The sequence below is a fragment of the Microplitis mediator genome, chromosome 3, assembly GCF_029852145.1.
Source record: "Microplitis mediator isolate UGA2020A chromosome 3, iyMicMedi2.1, whole genome shotgun sequence".
Lineage (NCBI taxonomy): Eukaryota > Metazoa > Arthropoda > Insecta > Hymenoptera > Braconidae > Microplitis > Microplitis mediator.
Window position 1 is genome coordinate 9,423,072 of NC_079971.1, and position 25,464 is coordinate 9,448,535.

The 25,464-nt window shown below is 30.7% G+C and overlaps 1 protein-coding gene across 1 annotated transcript in view; it reads right to left on the reverse strand.

Annotated features, from left to right (window-relative positions):
• Positions 1 to 2,874: 2,874 nt before the first annotated feature.
• LOC130665334 (doublesex- and mab-3-related transcription factor A2) overlaps positions 2,875 to 25,464 on the reverse strand; it is a 162,829-nt gene continuing 140,239 nt past the window's right edge. Inside the window, exons 3-5 of the mRNA XM_057465667.1 lie at positions 17,922 to 18,367; positions 17,533 to 17,815; positions 2,875 to 3,503 (exon numbers count right to left, since the gene is read on the reverse strand). Of these exons, the coding sequence (XP_057321650.1) occupies positions 3,178 to 3,503; positions 17,533 to 17,815; positions 17,922 to 18,367 (1,055 nt within the window). The 3' untranslated portion in view covers positions 2,875 to 3,177. The remainder of the gene's footprint in view (positions 3,504 to 17,532; positions 17,816 to 17,921; positions 18,368 to 25,464) is intronic.

The following is a 25,464-nucleotide window of genomic DNA, read 5'->3' on the forward strand; positions in this document are numbered from 1 at the left end:
ATTTCTGAGCTCCTCTTTGCAAAGCGCGCGAAAACGCAGCGTCAGCTTTTTCATTTTTTTTTTTTTTTTATGCGGCAAAGAATAGTGGGAAGACACCTGCAATAAGTTTAACGAATAAACAATAAACTGTCCTCACTTTCCACCAATGACGATAATTATAAATTCCCCATCAATTGTCAAAGCAAAGTTTATAAAAAGCCTGAGCACCATGGCTCAGGGCCTCAGTTTTATTTAAACTTCTTGGTCCGCGTAAACGGCGTCGATAGCCCGTAATCTTATTGCAGAAATCTTCCGACGTGGCAATAAGTAATCGTCGCTGATCTAGGTATCCGGCTGATTAATTTCGTGTAGGATATTATTTCATCAGTTACGGTTTTCCAAAATTCACTTTAAATAAATTGTAAATCGATCTAGGTATCCGGCTGATTAATTTCGTGTAGGATATTAATTTATTCATTTACAAAAATTCAAATCAATTAAACCGTAAATCGATCTAGGTATCCGGCTGATTAAGTTCGTGTAGGATATTAATTTATTCATTTACGGTCATTATTAATAAATTAAATTGCCAATTGAGTTAGATACTTGGCTGATAGTCAACTATTGTGTAGAGTATAGTTCTTAATTGCAATTGAAAGATCTCGAAGATCTATCCGGTTCGAGTGAATTGTGACGCAAATCACGTGAATTTGTGATCTCACTTTGTGCCGAGTTTCTGCGCATAAAAACCCCTTTTGGGTGTGAAAAAGGACGCATTTATAAATAAAAATCTGTTTAAAATATCCGATAAGATAAATAATCTTATAATACAAATTATATAAAAGTTGTGAAAAACTAGAGTGAACAAGTGACGTTCAGTTAAGACGTTGTAATTTAAAATACAATAAAAGATCAAGTTCATCACTCCAACCTTGCGGTTTCATTCGAAAGTAGTACATAAGATATCATCCTACCAACCCAGCCGCACCCATTCTACCAACCCTACAGGAAGGTCGAGTGAGCTGTTTAGTCCTGGAGGGATAATAGCTGCCGCACTAGAAGAATTGACATCGAAAGGTAGGTGAAAGAGCTATTTTTCTATCATCATAAAATACTTTTGGCTTAAACAAGAGCACCAGTCTCTTTGAAGACGTTTGGGTTCTTAATTTTCGAAAAGATCCACTATAAATAATAAATTATAGGAAGATAATTTCTTCCTCGTATTCTTTATTGTTGTCCGCACCCTCCAACCCGCTTGTCCAAAATTACTATCGCTACCAATGGGAGAAATCCCGGATAAATAATTAAAAATTAAGCGGCGGACATAACACTCTTATCCCTAAACAGCTGCAATTGTAATCTCGATGAGCGACATTCGAAATATAATATAACAATCAAACGAACTTACCTGTATGTGAAGTTTGATTGTGACTATATGAGAATGTCGCTCGAGATGATTACACTCCACCCTTTTTGACCCATTTTCACCCAAAAAAAAAAAAAAAATCGGTCTATCGGTTGACCCTGCGGGCCAGCACCAAAACTTCCCGCTGTTTTCGAGCTCCTTGAGCTCGAAAACATTATTGTAAACATATTTTCGAGCTGTTCGATCTCGAATATACTTTCGTACGCCATTGTTTTCGAAAAACCCGTTTTTTAGCATTTATTTCTCCCACGATATCTCGCGACCGAATTAACCGATTTTGATGGTTAAGACGGCAATCGACGCATTTTATTGAATTTTAGAGCTGATTAGATATTAGAATTGTTTGGTTGAGTCGTTTTAGAGATATTCGCAAATAACCGTTTTTTAGCATTTCTTTTTTCCACGATATCTCGTGGACGAATAGACCTATTTTGATGGTTGAGGCGGCAACCGACGCGTTTTATTAAGTTCTAGAGCTGATTAGATTTTGAAATCGATCGATTGAGCCGTTTCTGAAAGATTAAAAAAAAACTAAAAAAAAAATTTTTTTTTATTATATTTCTTCAATATCTTAGAGTCGATCTAACCGATCGATCTAAAATTTTCAGGAAAGTTGACGGCCATAAAACTATTTCGATTGCCACCTCAACCATCTCAATCGGTCGATTTATTAAAAAGATATGCAGAGTTTACATCCACACATATACACACACACACACACACACACACACACACACTCACACACACATACACACACACACACACGCACACACACACACACACACACACACACACACACACACACACACACACACACACACACACACACACACACACACACACATACATACAGATAATCGGACATCATCCTGAAAATAGTCAGAATAGCTTCCTAGGACCTCAAAACGTTGACATTTGATGAAAATTTGATTTTCGAAAATCGGGGTGAAAACAATAACTTCCCGAATTTTCGAAAATTTTCTTAGTGGGAAGTTAAAGATTGGTTCATGAAACTTGTTCCTAATTTTTTTAATTTCACGAAAAATCCTGTTGCTGCAACAGGATTTTATCCCGTTGCTCTCACAGGATTTCTCCTGTTGCTGTAACATGAAAATCCTGTTGCTACAACAGGATTTTATTCTGTTGCTCCCACAGGAATGCGTCCTGTTGCAGCGCCAATTTTTGTTTCCGTGTAATATGATTTAAAATTAAGTCAATTAATCAATTTTGTCTGTTGCGAAATATTATGCTTACATATCTTAATCCAAACACACTAACTAAGTTAGTTACGTTGAAAATTTAATTTTATTCCTGATTCTAAACATCGCAGTAGAACAATTTGAAAAATTTATTTTGGTTATCAAATTTCTGTCCATTAATAGTTTTCAAGATTATTACATTTAATGATAATAATCTTAAAATACAATTTATTATAATGTTATTTAAATTTTATTTACTTGTTTCTCTGATGATTTATTTATTAATATAATACAAGGGTTTATCTATGAAACATTAATCTTAGAAACCTTTTAATACATATATTAATTATCTACTTATTTAAAGTATACATCTCTGGACATGGATAGTTATCATATTATCTGCATAAAATGATCGTTTAAAGGCTTCTTCAAAAGTCCTCTAATTGTAATGTTTATTAAGTGACAATTTTATTAATATTTGTAGTCTTAATTTATAATAAACTGTCAATTTTTACAGCCAAGAAACCCAAACTATCGATCAGTCCATGTGATTTGATGAACACGTTTATTAGATCACTCGGAATAACTGGTTTTATCACTTGCATCATCCGGACTTGTTTCTCGATAGGCATCACTAGTACCATTTGAATGGCTGGTTTGATTTGGTGGTCGAATAACAGTAGGCAAATAACCTGTGCCTGCATACGGAGCAGCAAGGAATCTGTGACGTGTGGGTGGGCTTGGACCACAATAACCGGCTCGTGAGGCATAAGCGCTAACTGATGCTGCTGAAGCAGCTGATGCTGCAGATGCTAAGGCACCAGCAAGAGGTGAAAATGCAGATTTAGGTTGGAGACTATCTTCACAAACTAGTATTTCCATTGCTGACACTACGTCACCTGAAAATTACAATTTCGAAACGATTGATGAATGGAATTATATACTAAATATAGACATGTAGTAAACATTTCAGATCCAAAATATAAAGACGCATTTAGTACAAAACTTTTCAATGAAAATAAAATGTGACATGCAAAATATATCTTCTAGTATGATTTTGCTTGTGGATGTTTTTTCCAATGATTCCAGAAGTCTTATCTGAATTAACGAACTTAAAATACATCTCATAAAGCTAATTTGGTTCAGTATTTTATGATCCAAATGTTTCAAAACTACTTGAAATGGTTACAGTAAGTTTAGCAGTAATTAATAAGTATTTTAACAATTAAAATATAACAAAATCTTCAATTATGGGTGAAAATAGTTATTTATGTCATACGGCCGCGAATCCTAAGGGTGTGGCGCGAATTTACAAAAACGAGTGTAAATTTGACGTCCAATGATTCGCCTACATTTTTTTCGATTACTCAAAAACTATTAGTGATAAAAATATTTTAATTCAGGATCTGAAAACTAGAAATTTCAAGCTTTGATTGGTTTTTTTTTAACATATTAAACTTTAAGAATTTGTTTTAATGTCCGTGGATTTTTATGACTAGTGTATGAGGCAGCAATTCTGCAGCCAGGATCCTCGGTCTCAGAGAAATAAAAACTCTTCTAAAACTTCCCAAAGAGAAGTATAAGAGTGTCACCAGAAGTGCTCAGCAACCAAAACTTGTCAGGATGAACGTAGACACCCATGCATAGCGTATACTTTAACCACGTGCAAGATCATGACTTGTTAGCAAAGCTGACGATTCGCTTCTTGAAGTCAGCTGGGATGTTATCCAAAACAGAAAGTCTCTTAATACAGTGCTAAAGTGTTTGAGACGCAGTTACTCGCTACATTTTAGGTTCCAAAATTTAAGAAAATAAATTCTTGGCTGGAGAAAATCACTTATCTCACTTCAAAAAGACAACGTTTAGAGCGAAAAAAAATTTACTTGCACCGATAAACTTTTTCTTGCTCCAAGAAAAACATTTTTTTGCTCTAAAAAATAATCGTCTTAAATGAACAAAAAAAGTCTATTGGACCAAGAAAAAATTTCTGGGCCCAAGAGAAAAATTCTTTCGCTCCAAAAAATAAATTGCTCAAGTGGAAATAAAAGTTGCTTGGGCCAAGACAAAAAATTTCTTGCTCCAAAAGTTTGCTTCTTTAATAAAAACGAAAAATTTTCTCAGTCAGAAATGTATTCTCTCTCTGAAAGGTTGACGTGTCGATTCTTTTTTTTTTTTTTTTGTTATCTGAACCGCATTTTTTTGTTTTTTTATTTTGAGAATAATTATTCAAGTAACCATTAATAGTAAATATTAAGGTCATGATGTACTATAGGATATACTAGAGTACAATCCGAAAAGATGCTTGTCACTCTGTTAGATGACAGAGGAGTACTCGGCTGAGCGCGATCTCTTAGCGAAAACCGAACTACTTCCGCTGCTGCTGCCTAGCACCGGTGACTTTCCCCTTCTCCATATCGATCTTTTCTCCCAAGAAATTTTTTCTCTTGGCTTAAGGTAGTTGTTGCGAAGATTAATTTAATGTAAGATTTTTATAAAACTTCACGTGATTGTTTTTTGATTTACAAATCGTATAAGGCTAATCCGAGTAACATTGACCACACCAATTTTATGAAAAACGATTTCAAAATATTGAAATTTTAACACGGGCTTCTATGGAGAATAGAGATTTACGGGCGATTTTTTTCTAATAAAATCAAAACGCAATGTAGGATCTTTCTAAAAATTAAATATGCTATCATAACTGAAATTACAAACCACATAATAAAAAAATGATAATTATTGGCCACGTCGTTTCTGAATTATAATTTATCAAAGCTTGAAACTTTTTAAAAATTTTAAAGATGTACCAAAACAGTAGTGTGATGTGGTAATAGCACTTATATTATACATAGCCAGATAATCGCGCGAAAATACAAATAGGCACATAATATAAAAATATAACCAATAAATAAAATTAACGATGATTAATAATTCGAATCATTCTATTATTGATAAAAAAAAATAATTAATTAATAAAATTAAATTTTTGTAAATTTATGACAGGGAAACGTTTTATGAATTTGTTTTCAAACAAAATAAAGATAATTTGTCAATTATTTTTTATTTATCCTAAAAATAAATACATTGTTCAAACATTTCGTTTGATAACTTTTTAGCGTTTATTATAAATAAAACAAAAAAATAATAAAATTTATAGATTAAATAACGTGTATACAAAACGTGTGTATGCGCAGTAACAGTGAACAGTATTGTCACGATCACTTATCGAATATTATGGATGTATGTGTATATAAACGTACACAGAAAAAAAAGTTGATTCAAGTGAAATATTCTTGAACCAAGAATACTAGTTTGAAAAATACCATTTTTTAGCTTCAAGAATTTATTTCGTGGCTCAAGGAGCATCAAGATTCTTAACTCAAGATTTGTATATGCTTGGTTCAAAAAGTCATTTTTTTTCACACAATAAATCCAACTCTCAAACCAAGTAACAGATTTACTTCGGTGAAGTGAACATTTTGACGCCAGGTGGCGCCTCGATGGAAACAGCATACTTGCTTGTTTTTCGGTCAGTTGTATTTAGTTTTAAATTGTAAGTTCACAATTTGAACATCAAAACATCAATCTCGCCATTGATAATATTATATTTCTCCCCTCCGGCCGGAAAGTAGCAACTTTCGGGCTGCTGCCCTAAACGAAGTTGCAACGTTCCGGCTTCGTCGAGCAGAAAAATAGTATATTACACAGGGGAAGGGGGGGGGGCAAAATGGGCCCCTTAAGAAAAAAATTTTCAAATCCTCAGTTTTTTTTACTTGTATTACTTTTTTTTACTCCCTCGCCAAGTATTTGACGTTAATTTGTTCTGTCCATTAAAAATAAAAAATTAAAAAATGTGGGGCAAAATGGGCCCCCTCAAAAAATTTTTATAATGCGAGTTTTTCAGCTTTTTTCACTTTTTTTTCCTTCTGCTGAGTTTTTGCCGTTAATTTGTTGTGTCTATGAAAATTAAAAAATCCTGAAAAGTTGGGAAAACGGGCCCCCAACAAAACTCAATGTATGTTTGTCGCTTGTTTTGTGTTTTGAAACTTTTTGCTGTGTGTTTAGTATAAAAAAGAGTTGATAGTGAAAATTTGGACCTTAAAATAACTTAATTTCATTACTTGATTGCTTATATTTTAATTATTTTCGATTATATAGAATAAATTGTTTTTGAAAAAAATTATAGTTAGTAATGCCGTTGAACTCGTGACCTAGTTTGCCCCTTATCATAATTCTTTAATCATATCTGAAAAAAAAATTTTAGGAACCCGTTTGGCTAAAAAATATTCGTAGGTTTTCAAAGTCTAGACAGCCCATTTTACCCCCCCCCCCCCAAAAACTTTTCATGTTAAAAATTTTGAGGGGACCATTTTGCCTCAGTGGCCCATTTTGCCTCAATGTCCCATTTTGCCCCTTCCCCGCTCCAAACACTTTTCATGTTAAAAAATTTGGGGAGACCATTTTGCCCCCTAATATTTCGAGGCATCCAAAATTTTAGGGGGCCCATTTTGCCCCCCCCCCCCTTCCCCTACCTAGGCCACGAAAAAAGAAAGCCTCAGACCACATGTTTGTCAGCCTCGGCTTCGCCTCGGCCAACAATTGCATGCGCTCTGAGACTTTTCTTATTTTATTAGCCTAGGTATGTAATACACTATTTGTTTAATGTATACATATGAAAGAAATCCTTTATCATAATACCTAAAGTAGTCAATAATTACTGTATTCAAACTTTAAAGATTTTCACAGTAAACGTATTTGATTGACAATGCTTACTTACTGGGTAACCTCAAATTTTCTATTATTGAAAATGCGGCCATTAAACAAAAATGTTATTTAAATTTTTCGTAAAAATAATTTTTTTTTTAAATAAGAATATGCATTAAACTTCCAAATCAAAAACTAATATGAGTAACCATTGTAGTAATAAACTGATTAATAATTTTAAAAAATATATTTGTATCTTTCTGAATCGAGTAAAATAACATCTTGATTCAAAAAATGCGCCATACTCAAACTAAGTCGAAGAGCTCGACAATGCATTCACATCAATGTTTTCGAGCTCAAGGAGTTCGAAAACAGCGGGAAGTTTTGGGTCTGGCCCGCAGGGTCAACCGATAGACAGATTTTTTTTTCTGTGTATTGACACTACTTGGGTGTATGTGAGAGCAATACCCTCGCGGACTCGGGATTACTCCGAAATTATGGTGAAATTTCGGTGAAATCATAGTGGAAAGATAGTGAACCCATAGTGAAATGACAGTGAAATCACTGTAACTTTGTGCCATTTGCTTACTGTGTGATAATTATCATCCAATGGTAATTTTATGATGATTTCACCATCGATTTATAGTAGAATCACAATAGCATAACAGTCAATTTACAGTAGTATAGCTGTAAGTTGACAGTAGTATTACTGTGTATTTACAGTGATTTTACTATCAGTTTATGCTGGATCTGCAGTGCTTCAGTCATGTTTTCTCAGTAATAATACCGTGATCATACAGTGATTTCACAGCAGTCTTACTATAGATTCTTCGTGAAATCACAATAATATCGCTGTGAATTGACAGTAATATTACTGTGATTTCTTAATCATTTAATCCTGGATCTGCTTAGTTTTCATCGAGATTTAGGGGCAATATTGAGATCCTATATTTATTGATTCAAAGATAATAATAATAAAATTAATAATAATATTATAATAGCAACAATAATCCTAATCTTGGTTTTTCAATAAATAATTTTTCTTGTTTAAAAAAATTATTTAGTATCCCTTTGTACGACTTCATGTAATTCCTCTGGAGGATTAACTGCTATTTTTTTACCCTCGGTAAAGAAGGAATTTTATTTTTTTTTTAACGCATGATGGGACTCGAACTGCCGACCTTTCGATTGAGAGTAGCTTAAGTCATGTACTTTAGCCCGCTCGGCCACCACACGCATTCGGAACTAAATATTTAATCTGTTACTTCATGCTATTCAATACTATATATTCTCAAGACTAAGCTATAAGAAAAATTATTTTATTAAATACTATAAAATTAAAAGAATTCGATATTTATCAAAAAAAATTTTTGCCTTCATTTGTAAATCATCAAGTTTTCTTAATTTAAGAATATTTTATTTTAAATTATGATAAATAATAAATATTTACTATTGAAATCTTAATCTAAATGATGTTCTCTTTATTTTTTGCAGTAGTTTAAATTCAATTTATACAGTTTTAAAAAAAAAGTTATTCAATTTTTTTATTTATTTATTTTTTTTCATAATTCCGAAAAATTTTACCGTCTTAAGCTTTTACAAAATTAACTAAATTAGATAATTACAGATAAAGTTTCGCTCGGAAATTCCTAAAATAGCTAAATTTATAATAAATAAAATACATATGTGCCCAAATATTTGCTAAACTTACAAATAATTATAGGAGCATTTATGAAATAATTGATATTATTTTTTTTTTAATTCCATTTCTATCGATTAATGACATTAAAAATTCAAATTTTGATTTTGAAATTGGATTAATGATAGATGTACCGTATCAGATCACTATCAAAGTAGAGTGAAATCATGGAGAAAACACTAATAATTTGCTGTGAAAATATCATAGAGTCACAGTGCTAATACTACTAGATTGTCATGGGATCACGGTAAATTCATGGTTAAACCACTATGAACTGACTGTGAAACTATTGTAAAGTCACAGAGTTAACACTATCAGATTACTATGGAATCACAGTGAATTCGTAGTGAAATCACGATAAACTGACTGTGAACCTATGATAAAGCCTCAGTGTTACCATTGTTGGGTTACCATAAATCGATAGCTGATCGACAGTAAAATTATCATGAAAGTATGGTAATTTAATTGTAAACCTACAAAAGAATCACAAGTGAAATCACTATGGAACTACCATAAAATTACTGTAAAACTACTATATAACCAGAGTGACGAAATGGCACAAAACGACTGTGAATTCACTATGAAATTACCATCAATACACAGTAAACTTACGGTAAAATTGATTTCACTGTGATTTCACTGTGATTTCACAGTAACCCCGAATCCGCGAGGGATGTAACTATGCTTTTACAAAAGTTTCTAATGAGCGACGTTCAACTAACCGCTTCAGTTATACTGTTTTTTAAATTTGGTATGCCTTACTTTTAAACGTGACTACCTCGAAACAACTACCTTAAGCAACTTTTGTTTTATTGGTCGGAGCATACGAAAATACTTGCGTGAAAAGTATAGTACTTGTTCCAAGAAATTTTATTTTCTTTAAACAAAAAAATGTAATATTGCCACGAAAAAATATTGTATCTTACTTCAAAAAATATCTCTTGCTTTAAGTAATATAAACTCTTGAATGAAGTGAAAATTTTTTCATTTTAGCGTAAAAATATGTTGACATGAGAAAAAAAATTTTGATTCAAGATAAAAACTTGAAGATAATTGTTTATTTTGTGCAAGTAAATTTTCATTTTCCAAAGCGATCAAAAAAAATTTCATGAATCAAGAATATTTTTCTTGATTCAAGTTAACTTTTTTTTCTGTGTATGGATGTATACTCTTCGTATCTTTTTAATGGATTAACCGATTGAGATCGACCTTGTGGCAATTGAAAAAGTTTTTTGACTGTCAACTTTCCTGAAAATTTCAGATCGATCGATCAAATAGCCTCGAAGATATTTGAGAATTATGAAAAAAAAATTTTTTTTTTTGTAGTTTTTTTTATCATTTTACAGAAACGACTTGATCAATCAATTTCAGAATCTAATCAGCTTTAGAACTTGATAGAACGCACTGATTGCCACAATGATCATTGAAATCAGTGAATTAGTTGTAAAGATGTCGTCGACGAGAAATTAAAAAAATAACATTTTCTGTCATTTTTTCCGGATAAATCATAATATAGTGGACTAAAATGTAATCAAAATCATATTAACTCTTAGCTTTCGTGGTTTTAAGGTTTTAAATGTAATTTTCATATAACAAAAAAAAAAATTTCAAATATTATAGATAAACTTGGTGAGTCAGTGCTATATTTATTTATGACATTTAAGCTGATACTGACTCACCAAGGCCATCTGTATTATTTTAAAATTGATTTTTTTCGTTGTATTTTGTGATAATTATATCTAAAAGACAATGAAATAGTTATTGGCGTAACTAGTAGGGTAAGTGATTCATAATGTGTCAGCACGATGCGTTTAGCACGAGTCGCAGGTGCGCAGGCACGAGCGAAGCGAGTGCATACTGTGCGCCGGAAACGAGTGCTAAACACATCGCGGGTGACGGATTATGACTTACCCTACATGTTGCGCCCATAGTTTTATTCAACTCATATGCGCTATTCACGTTTTATTAATCGCCTAAAAAGCGAAGTCTCAATAGCTGTTTAGTGACATGGTGAAAAAAAACATTCGGCATCACAACCTTGGCTACTCAATGGGTAACAACAGGGAATTATAATTACCCCATATTCAGTAAGAGCTTGAAAGATAGTTACGTTTATTTTCATTACGTCACAATGGCCGGGATAGTAGACATCTTTATTGCGTTTTGACAAATAATTTTTCACCAGTCGGTAAACGACCATTTAGGGTTCGCATTTTAGGCATGATAAAACGTGAATAGCGCGCATGAGTTGAATAAAAATTTCTAACTTTTCATTACCTCTTATTAAATAAAAAAGTAATTTTGATTTCAAAAATTTCTACTACGATAGTTGCATACTTTGTGCACTTTTTTCTATGAAAAATATAGAAGAAAATTAGATTTTATTGCATTCTTTGAGCATATTTCAGAATTTTATCATCATTGACATACACGGAGAAAAAAATTTAGAAGCTTTTACTTAAAAATATGAGTTAAAATTACTAAATTTATATCGTAATATTGAAACGCTATTGAAATTGTGTTATTTTCACTATCTTGAGAATTTAATTTTCATATACATTTAGTAATTTTTATTATTTAATTATGGAAATAAGTATAAGCTGCATCAGTAAACTTTACTGCATCAGTAAAATATATATTTATTAAATTTTACTATCCCGATTGGTAAATTTTACTCTATTAGAATGAAAATAAATAAAATTAAATTTTTTCAGCTTTTCAACTTTTAATTATTATTGTAATTATTTTGATTATTATTTCTTTTTAGTAGAATGCTCAGGGGGTTATCCCCGGTAGTCCGACTCTACCAAAGGCCTCACCTGAGCACCAAATCGTTACTGCTGCGATGGTCTATCAACAAGATAGTCAGCATGTTCAGCAGGCCAAGTTTCTTTGCCGTAGGAGACGGAGGGACCCGAGGATAACAGCTTTTTGCATCCGCGATGCCAGGAACTCAACTTGCGCTGAACAAGTTGGTATTCTAGCCAGTGCAGACAAAAACGACTACTTCATCCCTCCTAGGACGCCAACAATGAGTACGACAAGTTTGACACGGTAGCCTGGGTGAAGTTTGCCAATTTCAAACAGGAGATCCTGATATATCTCGGGTTTGTGCTCTTTTTTAACCGTGATGTTATACTCAGCAGGTGCTGAGAACTCGATGACATAAATGTCTCGAGTGGTTTTATCGAAGAGCACAATATCGGGTTTGTTATGATCTATATTCCGAGTTGTTGCGAATGGCACGCTCCAATAAATATGGCAACGGTCATTCTCAACTACTTGCGGAATATCTCCTGGCAGATAAGGCAGCACTGGTGTTTTGTCGATACCGTGCGTATGTCTAAGGTGGTAATAAAGTACTCGCAGAGCAGCGTTGTGACAGGCAAAAATATATCCTTTAGTCTCGGACATCAGGCCAGCTAACTTAAGGAAGGATAACGTCAGCTGGGTGGACAAGCCATGATCACGCACGTGCTTAAAGAACACGCTGTGCATGACCTTGTCCATGTGTGTACTGAGCAGTTTTTGCTGCTCAGCATTCCTTATGACACTCTTAAATTCCTCCTTAGGGAGTTCAATAAGAGGGTTTACTCTTCCCAGACCGAGGGATTTTGTCGCGTGCCTTGCTGCCTTATACAGTTGACTTTGTCTAAAGGTTCTCTGCCTAAAGGTTCCCACTGTCTATAGGTTCCAGGATACATTGCTTAAAGGTTCCCGGATATTCCACCACCCGCTTTCTCGAGTGACGAATCACAATTCAGTTTTCGAGCGCTAACTTTAAATGCACATTTTTTGAGGTTATGTTTACTGCGCAATATGTTCGTTTTAGCGTGCGCCTCGGCGCTCGAGGGGAATATATTGTAGGGGAAGTGCTGATGGGGGGGAGGGAACCTTTAGGCAATGGTCCTGTCCCGACGTGGAACTTTTAGACAGAGTCGACTGTATAAGAACGCTCCCTTATGCCTATTCTCATGACTATGAACAATTTGCATAAGGAAGTCGTCTTCATCTGTTGTGAAATTGACAACCTCGTATGTTAAACCCAATGATTATTATTATTATTATTATTATTATTATTTCTTTTTAAGTTGAATGCTCAGGGGGTTATCCCCGGTAGTCCGACTCTACCGAGGGCCTCACCTGAGCGCTAAATCGTTACTGCTGCGATGCTTCATCAACAAGATGATCAGCATGCGCAGCAGGCCAAGTTTCGTTGCCTAAGTAGACGGAGGGATCCAAGAATTACAGCCTTTTGCATCCTCGATGCCAGAATCTCAACTTGCGCTGAACAAGTTGGTATTCTAGCCAATGCAGATACGAAAGACTGTTTCATCCCTCCTAGGACGCCAACAATGAGGACGACAAGTTTGACACGGTAACCTGGGTAAAGTTTGCCAATTTCGAACAGGAGATCCTGATATATCTCGTGTTTGTGCTCTTCTTTAATCGTGATGTTATACTCAGCAGGAGCTGAAAACTCAATGACATAAATGTCACGAGTGGTTTTATCGAAGAGCACAATATCAGGTTTGTTGTGATCTATTTTCCGCGTTGTTGCGAATGGCACGTTCCAATAAATACGGCAACGGTCATTCTCAACAACTTGCGGAATATCTCCTGGCAGATAAGGCAGCACTGGTGTTTTATCGATACCGTGCGTATGTCTAAGGTGGTAGTAGAGTACTCGCAGAGCAGCATTATGACGCTGGATGTATTATTATTATTATTATTATTATTATTATTATTATTATTATTATTATTATTATTATTATTATTATTATTATTATTATTATTATTATTATTATTATTATTATTATTATTATTATTATTATTATTATTATTATTATTATTATTATTATTATTATTATTATTATTATTATTATTATTATTATTATTATTATTATTATTATTATTATTATTATTATTATTATTATTATTATTATTATTATTATTATTATTATTATTATTATTATTATTATTATTATTATTATTATTATTATTATTATTATTATTATTATTATTATTATTATTATTATTATTATTATTATTATTATTATTATTATTATTATTATTATTATTATTATTATTATTATTATTATTATTATTATTATTATTATTATTATTATTATTATTATTATTATTATTATTATTATTATTATTATTATTATTATTATTATTATTATTATTATTATTATTATTATTATTATTATTATTATTATTATTATTATTATTATTATTATTATTATTATTATTATTATTATTATTATTATTATTATTATTATTATTATTATTATTATTATTATTATTATTATTATTATTATTATTATTATTATTATTATTATTATTATTATTATTATTATTATTATTATTATTATTATTATTATTATTATTATTATTATTATTATTATTATTATTATTATTATTATTATTATTATTATTATTATTATTATTATTATTATTATTATTATTATTATTATTATTATTATTATTATTATTATTATTATTATTATTATTATTATTATTATTATTATTATTATTATTATTATTATTATTATTATTATTATTATTATTATTATTATTATTATTATTATTATTATTATTATTATTATTATTATTATTATTATTATTATTATTATTATTATTATTATTATTATTATTATTATTATTATTATTATTATTATTATTATTATTATTATTATTATTATTATTATTATTATTATTATTATTATTATTATTATTATTATTATTATTATTATTATTATTATTATTATTATTATTATTATTATTATTATTATTATTATTATTATTATTATTATTATTATTATTATTATTATTATTATTATTATTATTATTATTATTATTATTATTATTATTATTATTATTATTATTATTATTATTATTATTATTATTATTATTATTATTATTATTATTATTATTATTATTATTATTATTATTATTATTATTATTATTATTATTATTATTATTATTATTATTATTATTATTATTATTATTATTATTATTATTATTATTATTATTATTATTATTATTATTATTATTATTATTATTATTATTATTATTATTATTATTATTATTATTATTATTATTATTATTATTATTATTATTATTATTATTATTATTATTATTATTATTATTATTATTATTTATGTCATCTGTATTGGTGTTGGTGTTAATATTTATTTCTAAAAAATCACTTGTTTTAACCGAGATTCGAAGCCTGATCTCCCACCTGCGAGTCCCTTCCTATGTTTGACGGTCCGACTTCTTCTTTGCACGAAGCTCGCGGAACTTATAATACTTATTTGTATACGCTATCCCCACCAATTTTCAATTTTATCGATCTTCTTTGATAAAAATTACAAGCTGTTTAGTAATTTTTCTATATTGTAGAGTATTTAATGCGAATTTTAAGTTGATTTTTATATTTCTACAGTGTAAAAATCGTTGAATCGCATAATAAAATGTATTGTTAAACGTTTAGTAATAATTGAAGATTGTCTTCATAAAATTTTCTATTCGATTAATAAAAAATAAGAATGAATAAGTAATAAAAGTAATAATATAGCAATTTTTCAAATAAGCATGTAGCAATAATTACTGTTTTGTCATTTTTACTGTACATTTAGCAATAAACAGTACAAGTAATGCACTTATTCGTTTATATGAGTATTTTTTACTAAATTACATTAAATATTAGAGTTAATCAATCTAATCAAATATTATTTGAGTTAAGCTTGAGTAATTACAGTTTAATTAGAACCAACTCCACTAATGCTAGAACAGGTGGTGTTCTTACTTACATTGAGAACAATATCAAATTTAAAACTATTTGCAATAATAATGTATTAATTAAGAGATGTTGGTTTCATGTATTGCAAATAACAGGTACTCCTAATATCACAATCTGTAATCTGTATCGATCACCGAATAGCTCTATCAGTGATTTCTGTACAAAATGTATTACTTATTGTGATAATTTATTGAAGTTGAGAGCTACTAAGGATTCAATAGTTACAGGCGATTTTAACATTGACGTTAGTAATAATTCCTACTATAGCCGCAAATTATTAAGTGAATTATCATACATAGGACTAGAGCAAGGACTAGAGCAAAAAGTGACTTCACCTACTAGATCGACTGTATTCTCAGATACAATTATTGACTTAGTTTTTACAAATGTCAACGTTAAGACTAAGGTGTTAACTACACCTAGAATATCTGACCATAATACTGTTTTGTTAAGTATTGAGAATAATAATCTTAAAAGTAGTAATTTAGATACATATTATGTAAGGAATATGAAACATTTTAATAAATATAACTTCCAAATGAAGTTACGATCGAGATTTCATGATTCGAATGATAATTTGTATATTAATAATTGCTGTGATACAACTAATTTTAATTCTATTGTAAATAAAATAATCTCTGATATTAATGTTAGCCTTGATGAAGTTGCACCAGTTGAGAAAAAATATTCAAAATTTCGTTGGATTTGCAAGCCATGGATTGATAAAAATATTATTCGTAGAATTAAACTGCGTGATAGAGCTTTTAGGATAGCAAAAAAATCTAAGTCAATACTTGATTGAATTAATTACAAAAAGATGAGAAATGATATTGTTAAGGAGTTGAATGCTCGTAAAAGAGTTTATTTTGAACAACAAATAGATCAGAATAAAGCAGATTCAAAACTAATGTGGAAATCTCTAAAAGAATTTATTGGTGACAAAAGTAAAAGCTCTACAAAGTTAAATTGTGTAAATTTTAATGGGGACATAATGACAGACCCTGCAATAATCGCTAATCGATTAAATAATTATTTTATTAATAGCGTGGAAAAGATCGTTGAAGATATCGGGTTTAAACAACAAAGTATAAATACTTACAGTGAATGTAATCAATGGGATCATTTTGAAATGATAACTAGATCTCAACAAGACAATATTGTAAATAATTTAGATGCTAAAAAAGGCTCTAAACGCCCGATGTCCTAAAAATCAAAACTATGATTTTCGTTATTAATTACGCTCTGTTTAATATGGAGTTGATAGTGTGATGGTTTGGGAGTGTTTTGCACGCTCTGGCGTTGCACCATTAGTGCGAATTAAAAAAAATATGGAACGATTTGTGGAAAAAAATATATTGAGAACTCAAATGCTGCCATTCGTTAAGCAATATATACCAGCTGGGTGGTATTTTCAGCATGATAATGATCCCAAACATAGATCCAAGTACATTTACGATTTTATGAAATGCAGAAACATTAAAGTTTTCGAGTGGCCAAGCCAAAGCCTAGATTTGAATCTTATAGAACATCTGTGAGAGGAGTTGGATCGTAGAATAAGTACACGAAATCATTTGGATAAGGACGATTTATATAAAGCTTTGAAAAAATCGCTAATACCTAGTTACTGTACTAACTAGTTGATCTCTTATGATTCATTAGTTTTTCAATAAATACCAAAGAAAATTTTATTGTCTTTAATGAGAATCTAACACACCTTTGCAGCGATGAAGGAGAGATTCAACATCGGCTCGACGTCTTCCAGGAAAAACTCGAAGCAACACATCAATCGGTGACCTTTGCTGTTGCGGTTGCTGCTGAACTTGAACACCACAAGGCTGTTGAGCACTTTGCATCTGCATTTGCATTTGCATTTGTATTTCTCGTGAGTCAACTAGATGATGATGATGTTGATGTTGGTAGAGTGCTGGTGAACAGTATAGTGAACTTGCTGTCGGTCCATACAGAGATATGTATGGTGAAAAATGAGCAGCTGCAGCCTATTAATAATAAAATGAAATGCCTATAATAATTTTTCACCTTATCAATGAATAATTTATGAACACGTATTATAATCAGTAATAAATTTAAAATTTTCGAACCTACCGCCAAAGATGGAGGCGGTGGGCTATAATGAGGCTGCACATGATCAACAGTTTGAGAAACGGTTTGAATAGATGTTTCAGTTGGACTTGCTGTTTTTCGGAGACTTAGATTCTCTGGTACTGGTGTATCACTCCTTTGGGGTGTAAAAGCTGAAGTTAAAGATGGTGTGTGTGACGGACTTAGACTAGCTGGTCCAGTACTTCCCTCGTCGGAATCATTTACACTACTCTCTTGTTTCATACCTATTATTGAGTCTGTCTCTGTCGATATGAGAGCTATATTTGGATCAGTTGATGATTTAACATGAAGAATGCGAGTTGTGGAGGGTGAATGTGATTGAGATCGTGAACGTGAACGCGCTTTAGAAGATTCATGAACATCTAGTGAGTCCGAGTCATGGTCTTCATTGCTTGAGTCGTGGATGGACAATCTTTGTCGTTTGGAACCTTGAAACAACAGAATAAACTATAAAATCATTTTTTTCCGAAATATTAAAATTTAAGTGTATTACGGTAGTAGTCTGGTAACTCGAATATCTCGGGTATTTCGAAAGTACAATATATTAAGAATATACTGTGAAAATTTCAAACAGAAATTCGAAATAGAAATGGAGTTACAATGAGTTTTCGAGAGCACCTCAGAATTGCGCGCAACTGCACGCCGAAGATTACTGAAACTTTAAATGCGTTTATCTCGGAACAATATTTTTACGGTCGACCCAGGACCTAACTTTTTTGCTATTTAACCTATTGACCTGAAACTTGAACTGGTTATTCTACACACTTGTAGTTCTCGTCGGTAGTAGAAATTATTTTTTTCACCCCTAACTTTCTATTTTACAAGCCTTTTTATGCGAAAAAAGATAACTCTTATTTCGAAGTCAGCCATTTTGTTATTTTTCAATAAAATTTCATAATTCTACTACCTGCAAGAATGACATGTCTATTAGGGTAATTCATTTTAGAGCAACATTTTTTTTTATTAAGTCCCACCTGAAAATCTTGTAGTCAACGGAAAAACAAAAATTTTGAGCCGCATGGCAGCTCTTAATTTCGATTTTAACCCGTTGCTAATCCATTTTTTATTTTTCTCATTTAAATAACATTGAAAAATAATTTTTTAGAACTTTTTCCATCCGCTCACCGTATTAAACATTTTTTGTTGCATTTTGACATATGGGCTTTTGTAGAGGACTAAATTTGCTACAAAAAGTCCTTTGAGTCGAGTCCGTAACTCGATTAGATTTCTACACAAATCGCTTCTTAGATTTAAATTTCGTAAAAATAACACTAAATCTCATCTAGCGCCCAAATTATTGATAATAGATAAAAAAAAGTAAACAACAATTTTCAGGAAATTTTAAGCCCTACAATTTTTGTAATCAAACAATTTATCCTAACTCTCAAAGTTTAGTTACTAAAGCCTCTTAAAACATAAAATCACGGAAAAATTTAGTTTTTACGTCTTCAAAAACTAATTTAATAGATCTTCGTGAAAAAGTCGAACCGAAAAATTGTGATATAAATACTGATTCGACATAAGTTGTGCATGAATTTGAGACCTTACATAAATAATCAAGTTACTTGGATAGTTAAAAAAAAGTTTCTTTAATATATGAGACCTACAAAACCAGTACTATCTGTAGATTTACTGGTTTAACAAATTTTACTGCCATCAGATTTTAGTAAGTCCGATGACATACAAATTCTGGGTTCGACTTTTTCACGAAGATCTATTAAATTAGTTTTTGAAGACGTAAAAACTAAATTTTTCCGTGATTTTATGTTTTAAGAGGCTTTAGTAACTAAACTTTGAGAGTTAGTATAAATTGTTTGATTACAAAAATTGTAGGGCTTAAAATTTCCTGAAAATTGTTGTTTACTTTTTTTATCTATTATCAATAATTTGGGCGCTAGATGAGATTTAGTGTTATTTTTACGAAATTTAAATCTAAGAAGCGATTTGTGTAGAAATCTAATCGAGTTACGGACTCGACTCAAAGGACTTTTTTTGTAGCAAATTTAGTCCTCTACAATAGCCCATATGTCAAAATGCAACAAAAAATGTTTAATACGGTGAGCGGAAGGAAAAAGTTATTAAAAATTATTTTTCAATGTTATTTAAATGGGAAAAATAAAAAATGGATTAGCAACGGGTTAAAATCGGAATTAAGAGCTGCCATGCGGCTCAAAATTTTCGTTTTTCTACTTACTACAAGATTTTCAGGTGGGACTTAATAAAAAAAAATGTTGCTCTAAAATGAATCACCCTAATGTCTATAGATTAAAACTAATCAAGAATTTTTAATTTTGGATGTCCTCGAGAGAGAATATCACCGGGGCCACCAATGCGCTTTTTTTTTTAGGCGTCAACTTCAAGCGATAATGATAATAATAAATTATTTAATTTCATTAAAAAAACGTTTTCTGTTACCTTAAGATGTAAATAAAAACATACTGAAATGCAAAACTTTTCGTTTGTTTCTTCAAAAAAAAAGGCCCCTAAAAAAAGCATGAAAAACAGCGCGAGTTATCAGACTACTAACTTAGAAAGTTCGTTTTTTTTAAAAATTGTAAGTAAATTTTGGAAATAGCAAGCTGAGGCTTATTTTTTAAACTGGTATTTTTATGACAAAATTTTAAATACGTTATAGTGTAAATTAGCACCGTGATACTAAACGGCCACTATGCCTTCGATTAAGAGATTTTATAAATCAGAAGAACTATCTATAATTTGAATAACGTAAAGTATATGATGGACTTCACCATTATCTGTGAAATACGAAGTGTTCAGCACTTATTTCCAGCGTTCACTAGGTATTTGCCTCTGGTTTGTGTGTGCAGATTTCAAATTCATCTTAAAATTATTGCACTTCTCTTGTAGAAAAAAAAGTATTGACAACGGGGCCGGTCTTGGCACAATACTGGGCTACCAATGCTCGGCCTCCAAAGGTTAGGCCAAGATTCAGCCACTACTCAAGTAACAAGCTTTGGTTTGCCAGTCTTGGGGCAAGGTTCAGCCAATACTCAAGTGACAAGCCTTGGTTTGTCAGTCTTGGGCCAAGATTCAGCCAATGATCAAATGACAAGTCTCGCTTTGCCAGTCTTGGGATGAGATTAAACAGAAATTTCATTGACAAGCCTTGGTTTACCAGTCTTGGGCCAAGACTCAACAGAGATTTAATCGACAAGTCTTGGTTTACAAGTATTTGGACAAGGTGCAGCCAATACTCAAGTAACAAGCCCTATTTTACCAGTCTAAATAACAAATGGTACCTAAAAACCTCTGGCTTCGATCTATACAGCCTAGTGGATAAGATACTTGCCTAGCAGCCATGACGGGCCAGGTTTAAGACCTAGCAAATACAAAAAAAAATAGTTTCATCGATCTACCCGATTTCTCTATTGTACAAATTTATTTCCATATGTTTCCATCACGGGCATGTCTACTAATATTTTTTTAACTTCCCACTAAGAAAATCGACGATTTCGAAAAATTCGGGAAGTTATTGTTTTGACCCCGATTTGCGAAAATCGAGTTTTCATCAGATGTCAACGTTTTGAGGTCCTAGGAAGCTATTCTGACTATTTTCAGAATGATGTCCGTGTGTGTGTGTGTGTGTGTGTGTGTGTGTGTGTGTGTGTGTGTGTGTGTGTGTGTGTGTGTGTGTGTGTGTGTGTGTGTGTGTGTGTGTGTGTGTGTGTGTGTGTGTGTGTGTGTGTGTGTGTGGGTCTATAACTTTTTAACTAATGAACCGATTTGGATGGTTAGGGCGGCAATCAAAAGAGCTTGTTGGCCATGTTTAGGTTTCCACTATATTGAAATGGCCATTTATAAATAAAAATTCACTAAATTCCATTTAAATTTAGTGGAAACCTAAACATGCAAACCTTCTTAATAAGACAATTTATAAATAAATTGAGAAAAATATAGATAGCCCGAACTGGGAATCGAACCCAGGCCAATTCGATATCGCGCCAAGTGCTCTACCAGTTGAGCTATCCGGCACTATACTATATTCCGTTTAATTTGATCTATAACTTATTGAGCCACACCGTCCATTGTACGGTAATACACCATTTAAATCTAGTAGAAACCTGGGGTCTATAGACACCCTAATGATGTCAAACCTGAAAATTTAAATTAATAATATAAATAAAGGGCATAGCCGGATTAATATGGGAATTCTGTCCCCATAGCTTTTTTGACTCAAACTTAGGGGGTCGATTTGGTGTCGACCCTATCCAAAAATTCCCATAGAATCCATTCAACTGCGACAAAAACCGCATAGAAACCAATACAGTCTATAGGATTCTATGCGGTTTTTGTCGCAGTTGAGTGAGTTCTATGGGAATTTTTGGATAGGGGAATGAAATAGTTCACCTCAATTTTTAGCTCTTTAACTCAAACGGTATTCGAGGATTTCAAAAAAACCCGTTTTTTCGAAATTATTTTTATTTTTATAGTAAAATTCGGAATTAATCAATGATGATTTTTTTCCTAATTCTGACGAGTCCAAAACATGAAAAAATCATATGATCGTGATTCTCAAACGGAAAGCCGATTTTTCACAGAGAAAAGAAAATTATAATCTTTTTTTTTTTAGCCTCTTTGAAATATGTCACTCACCATAATTTGTCAGAAAATGTCTTTCATACTCCTCTATACTCAGGAATTTTTTTGAATTTTTCAAATGGTGGAACGGTTAAAAAAAAATTAAAAACTCATTTTTTTCCTAAAATCTTGCGGTTTAACAATTTCACATTTTTTTTTTTAGTACAAATAAATATGTAGATAATTTTTTTTATTATAATTTTTTCTTTTCTGTATAAAAATTCAAAATGTTTCCCAATAGTATGAAAAAATATATAAGCATTAGGGTGTCTCACAAACAAAAATATGTTTTTTTTCAACGTCTTATGAGTTCAAAAGTTACTTTATATTATAAGAAAAATCCTCACCGAATTTCAGCCAGATATCTTTAAAATTTAGCTATCACAAAGGGGGGTCCCTTTTCCCATTCAAAATACACGCGAAAATTTTTCATTTTAGTTTTTTGTTATTAAGACTATAAAAAAAAATTTTTTTTCAATTTTGCCTAGTATAATTTCATAGCAAATTGAATTCACTACAAAAAGTGTTTAAACATTATGTACGTCAAACAAACTGGAAAAAAGTTCCCGGGAAAAAATGTTTTTATAAAATTTTATAAAATCATATAAAATTTTATACAATTTTATATAATTTTATGAAGTAAGTCCTTAGACGAGAAGTAATATTTAGATGAAATTTTATAAAATTTTATAAAGTTGTATACAATTTCATAAAATTATATGCAATCTTATAAAATCATACAAATTTATACAATTTTATAAACTAAGATCTCAAAAGGGGAGTAATAATTAGATAAAATTTTATATAATTGTATGAAATTTCACAAAATTTTATAACATTTCATAAAACTTTAGAGAATTTGATGTCACTATTGCATCTAGTGTGGGGTAGCATTTTGTAAAATTCGATAAAATTTTACCCAATTTTATAAAGTTTATTACAAATTATTTTAAATATTGTTAGAAATTCAAAGTAAATAGACAAAATTTTTAATGGCCGTAAAAAAAAAATTTCATTTTTGCAGGCGAAATACGGTGATAAGCAAAATGAAAATTATATTATAAAAAATATAATCGATTACCTAAATATATACAGGGTACCTCCAGAAAAATGTAGAAAAAAAATAAATTCTGAAGAATAAGTTTGATTTTATTAAAATTTTTTGTAAGTTATTTACATTAAAAAAAATTATATTTTACACAATTATTGGATGCAAACATGAAGAATAGATAACAGGAGACCGAACGTAATGTTAAATGAGCGTCCATAAATTGGTGTAACTATTTTTCAGCACAAGGTGGCGCTTTCATCAGCAGTGTACTGAATTTAAACGTTGGCGCCAGATCACAGTCGAATCAATTGTTAGAGAAATAAAATTTCCAATAAATGGAAAATGTCATCGATAATTTAGATATAATTATATAATTGAAATAGTTATAAATTATTTCCAATAATTATAAAACACAATTTAAGAACAAATAATAATTTATCAGAGCAGTTGTACCTTTTTCCTTTAGCACTGAAATACCGAACAGTACTATTTTTGTTGCATGTGCACAGTATTTCTCTTCAACAAATGAAAATTTATTAAGAAATAAAAAAGTAGATTGCTAGATTATAGAGTATGGCATTGGGCTCCCACCTAAGTATTACATCAAAACCTAAACTCTATAATTTATGAAATTCAAAATAAATAAGTTAAACTATCTGTAATAAATAAATAATCGATCAACTAAATCAGTTATTTAAAGTATCAGTAAAAAATTAGTAATTACAGTTAAATTATAATCTCTCATATTTGATAAGAGTAAGCTGAATATATATAAAAATAATGATTAATCAAAACTAATTACTTATAGTTCATTTAAATTACATCGGTTTTAAATTTTACTAAAAAGAAATTAGTAACAAAAATAAAAAAATCATAATTGTTTGTATTATTTAATTTGAAACAAAACTTAAATGATTCATACAGAGTCAAGTCACATATAAAAAACATAGTTTTAATTTTAATATTTTAAAACAATTACAAATTTATGAATTATGAATAAAATTAATAAAAACAGTAAAAATTTATTGAGCTAGAGTAATTTGGCATTTTTTCGATTTCTTTTGGTTTTCATTTTTTTTTCACAATTTCTGTTATTATAGGATTTTGCCAAAAAGTGTCCACGCATAATCAAAAAATTATTAATAATGGTCCTAGTTAATTTTTTTTTATGTTCATCACATCCTACTAAAGCAGGAATTTCTGATTTAGAAAGATCATTAGCAATTTGATACATAGTATCAATAGTAATGGTCTTAGTACCAACGGTGGTCAATACTATTCTCTCTAAATGTTCTATGAGAACAAATAGATTTTCACTAGGATAAATCAAGTAGCCATCACTCATAATTTTGATATATTTATCGCGCTCACTTGGGTTATTTGATTGCATACATTGAACACAATCAAAACATTTGGAGAATCTATTCATTTTCCTAGCTATATATCCAGCAATGTAAGAAATTACATACTCGCTGCTATAAGCTACGTCATAATTGTGTTGCAATCGAGGATCTGGTAAATGTTCATGTTCAATTTCTTTTTTTTTTGCATCTTTTTCTGTTTCTTCATCATCATCATCATCATCATCATCGTCATCATCAATGAATAAGTGGTCATAATTCATAGAACAATCATTATCAGTGACACTATCAACGTAACCTGAACTTCCAGCTTCATTTTCAGCAGCGCATATCTCGTCAGAGCAACCGTTTTCAACTATTTCGTCAATTTTTTGCAACCAATCTTTTTTAGGAGCAACAGCAGCAGCTAAAGATTCTTTTGTTTGGATTAATGACTCAAGTAGTTCACCAGCGGTGACATTAGATCCTTTAGGCGGAGTTGCCAAAGAATAAGAACAAAGCAAGCGCAATACTTGTC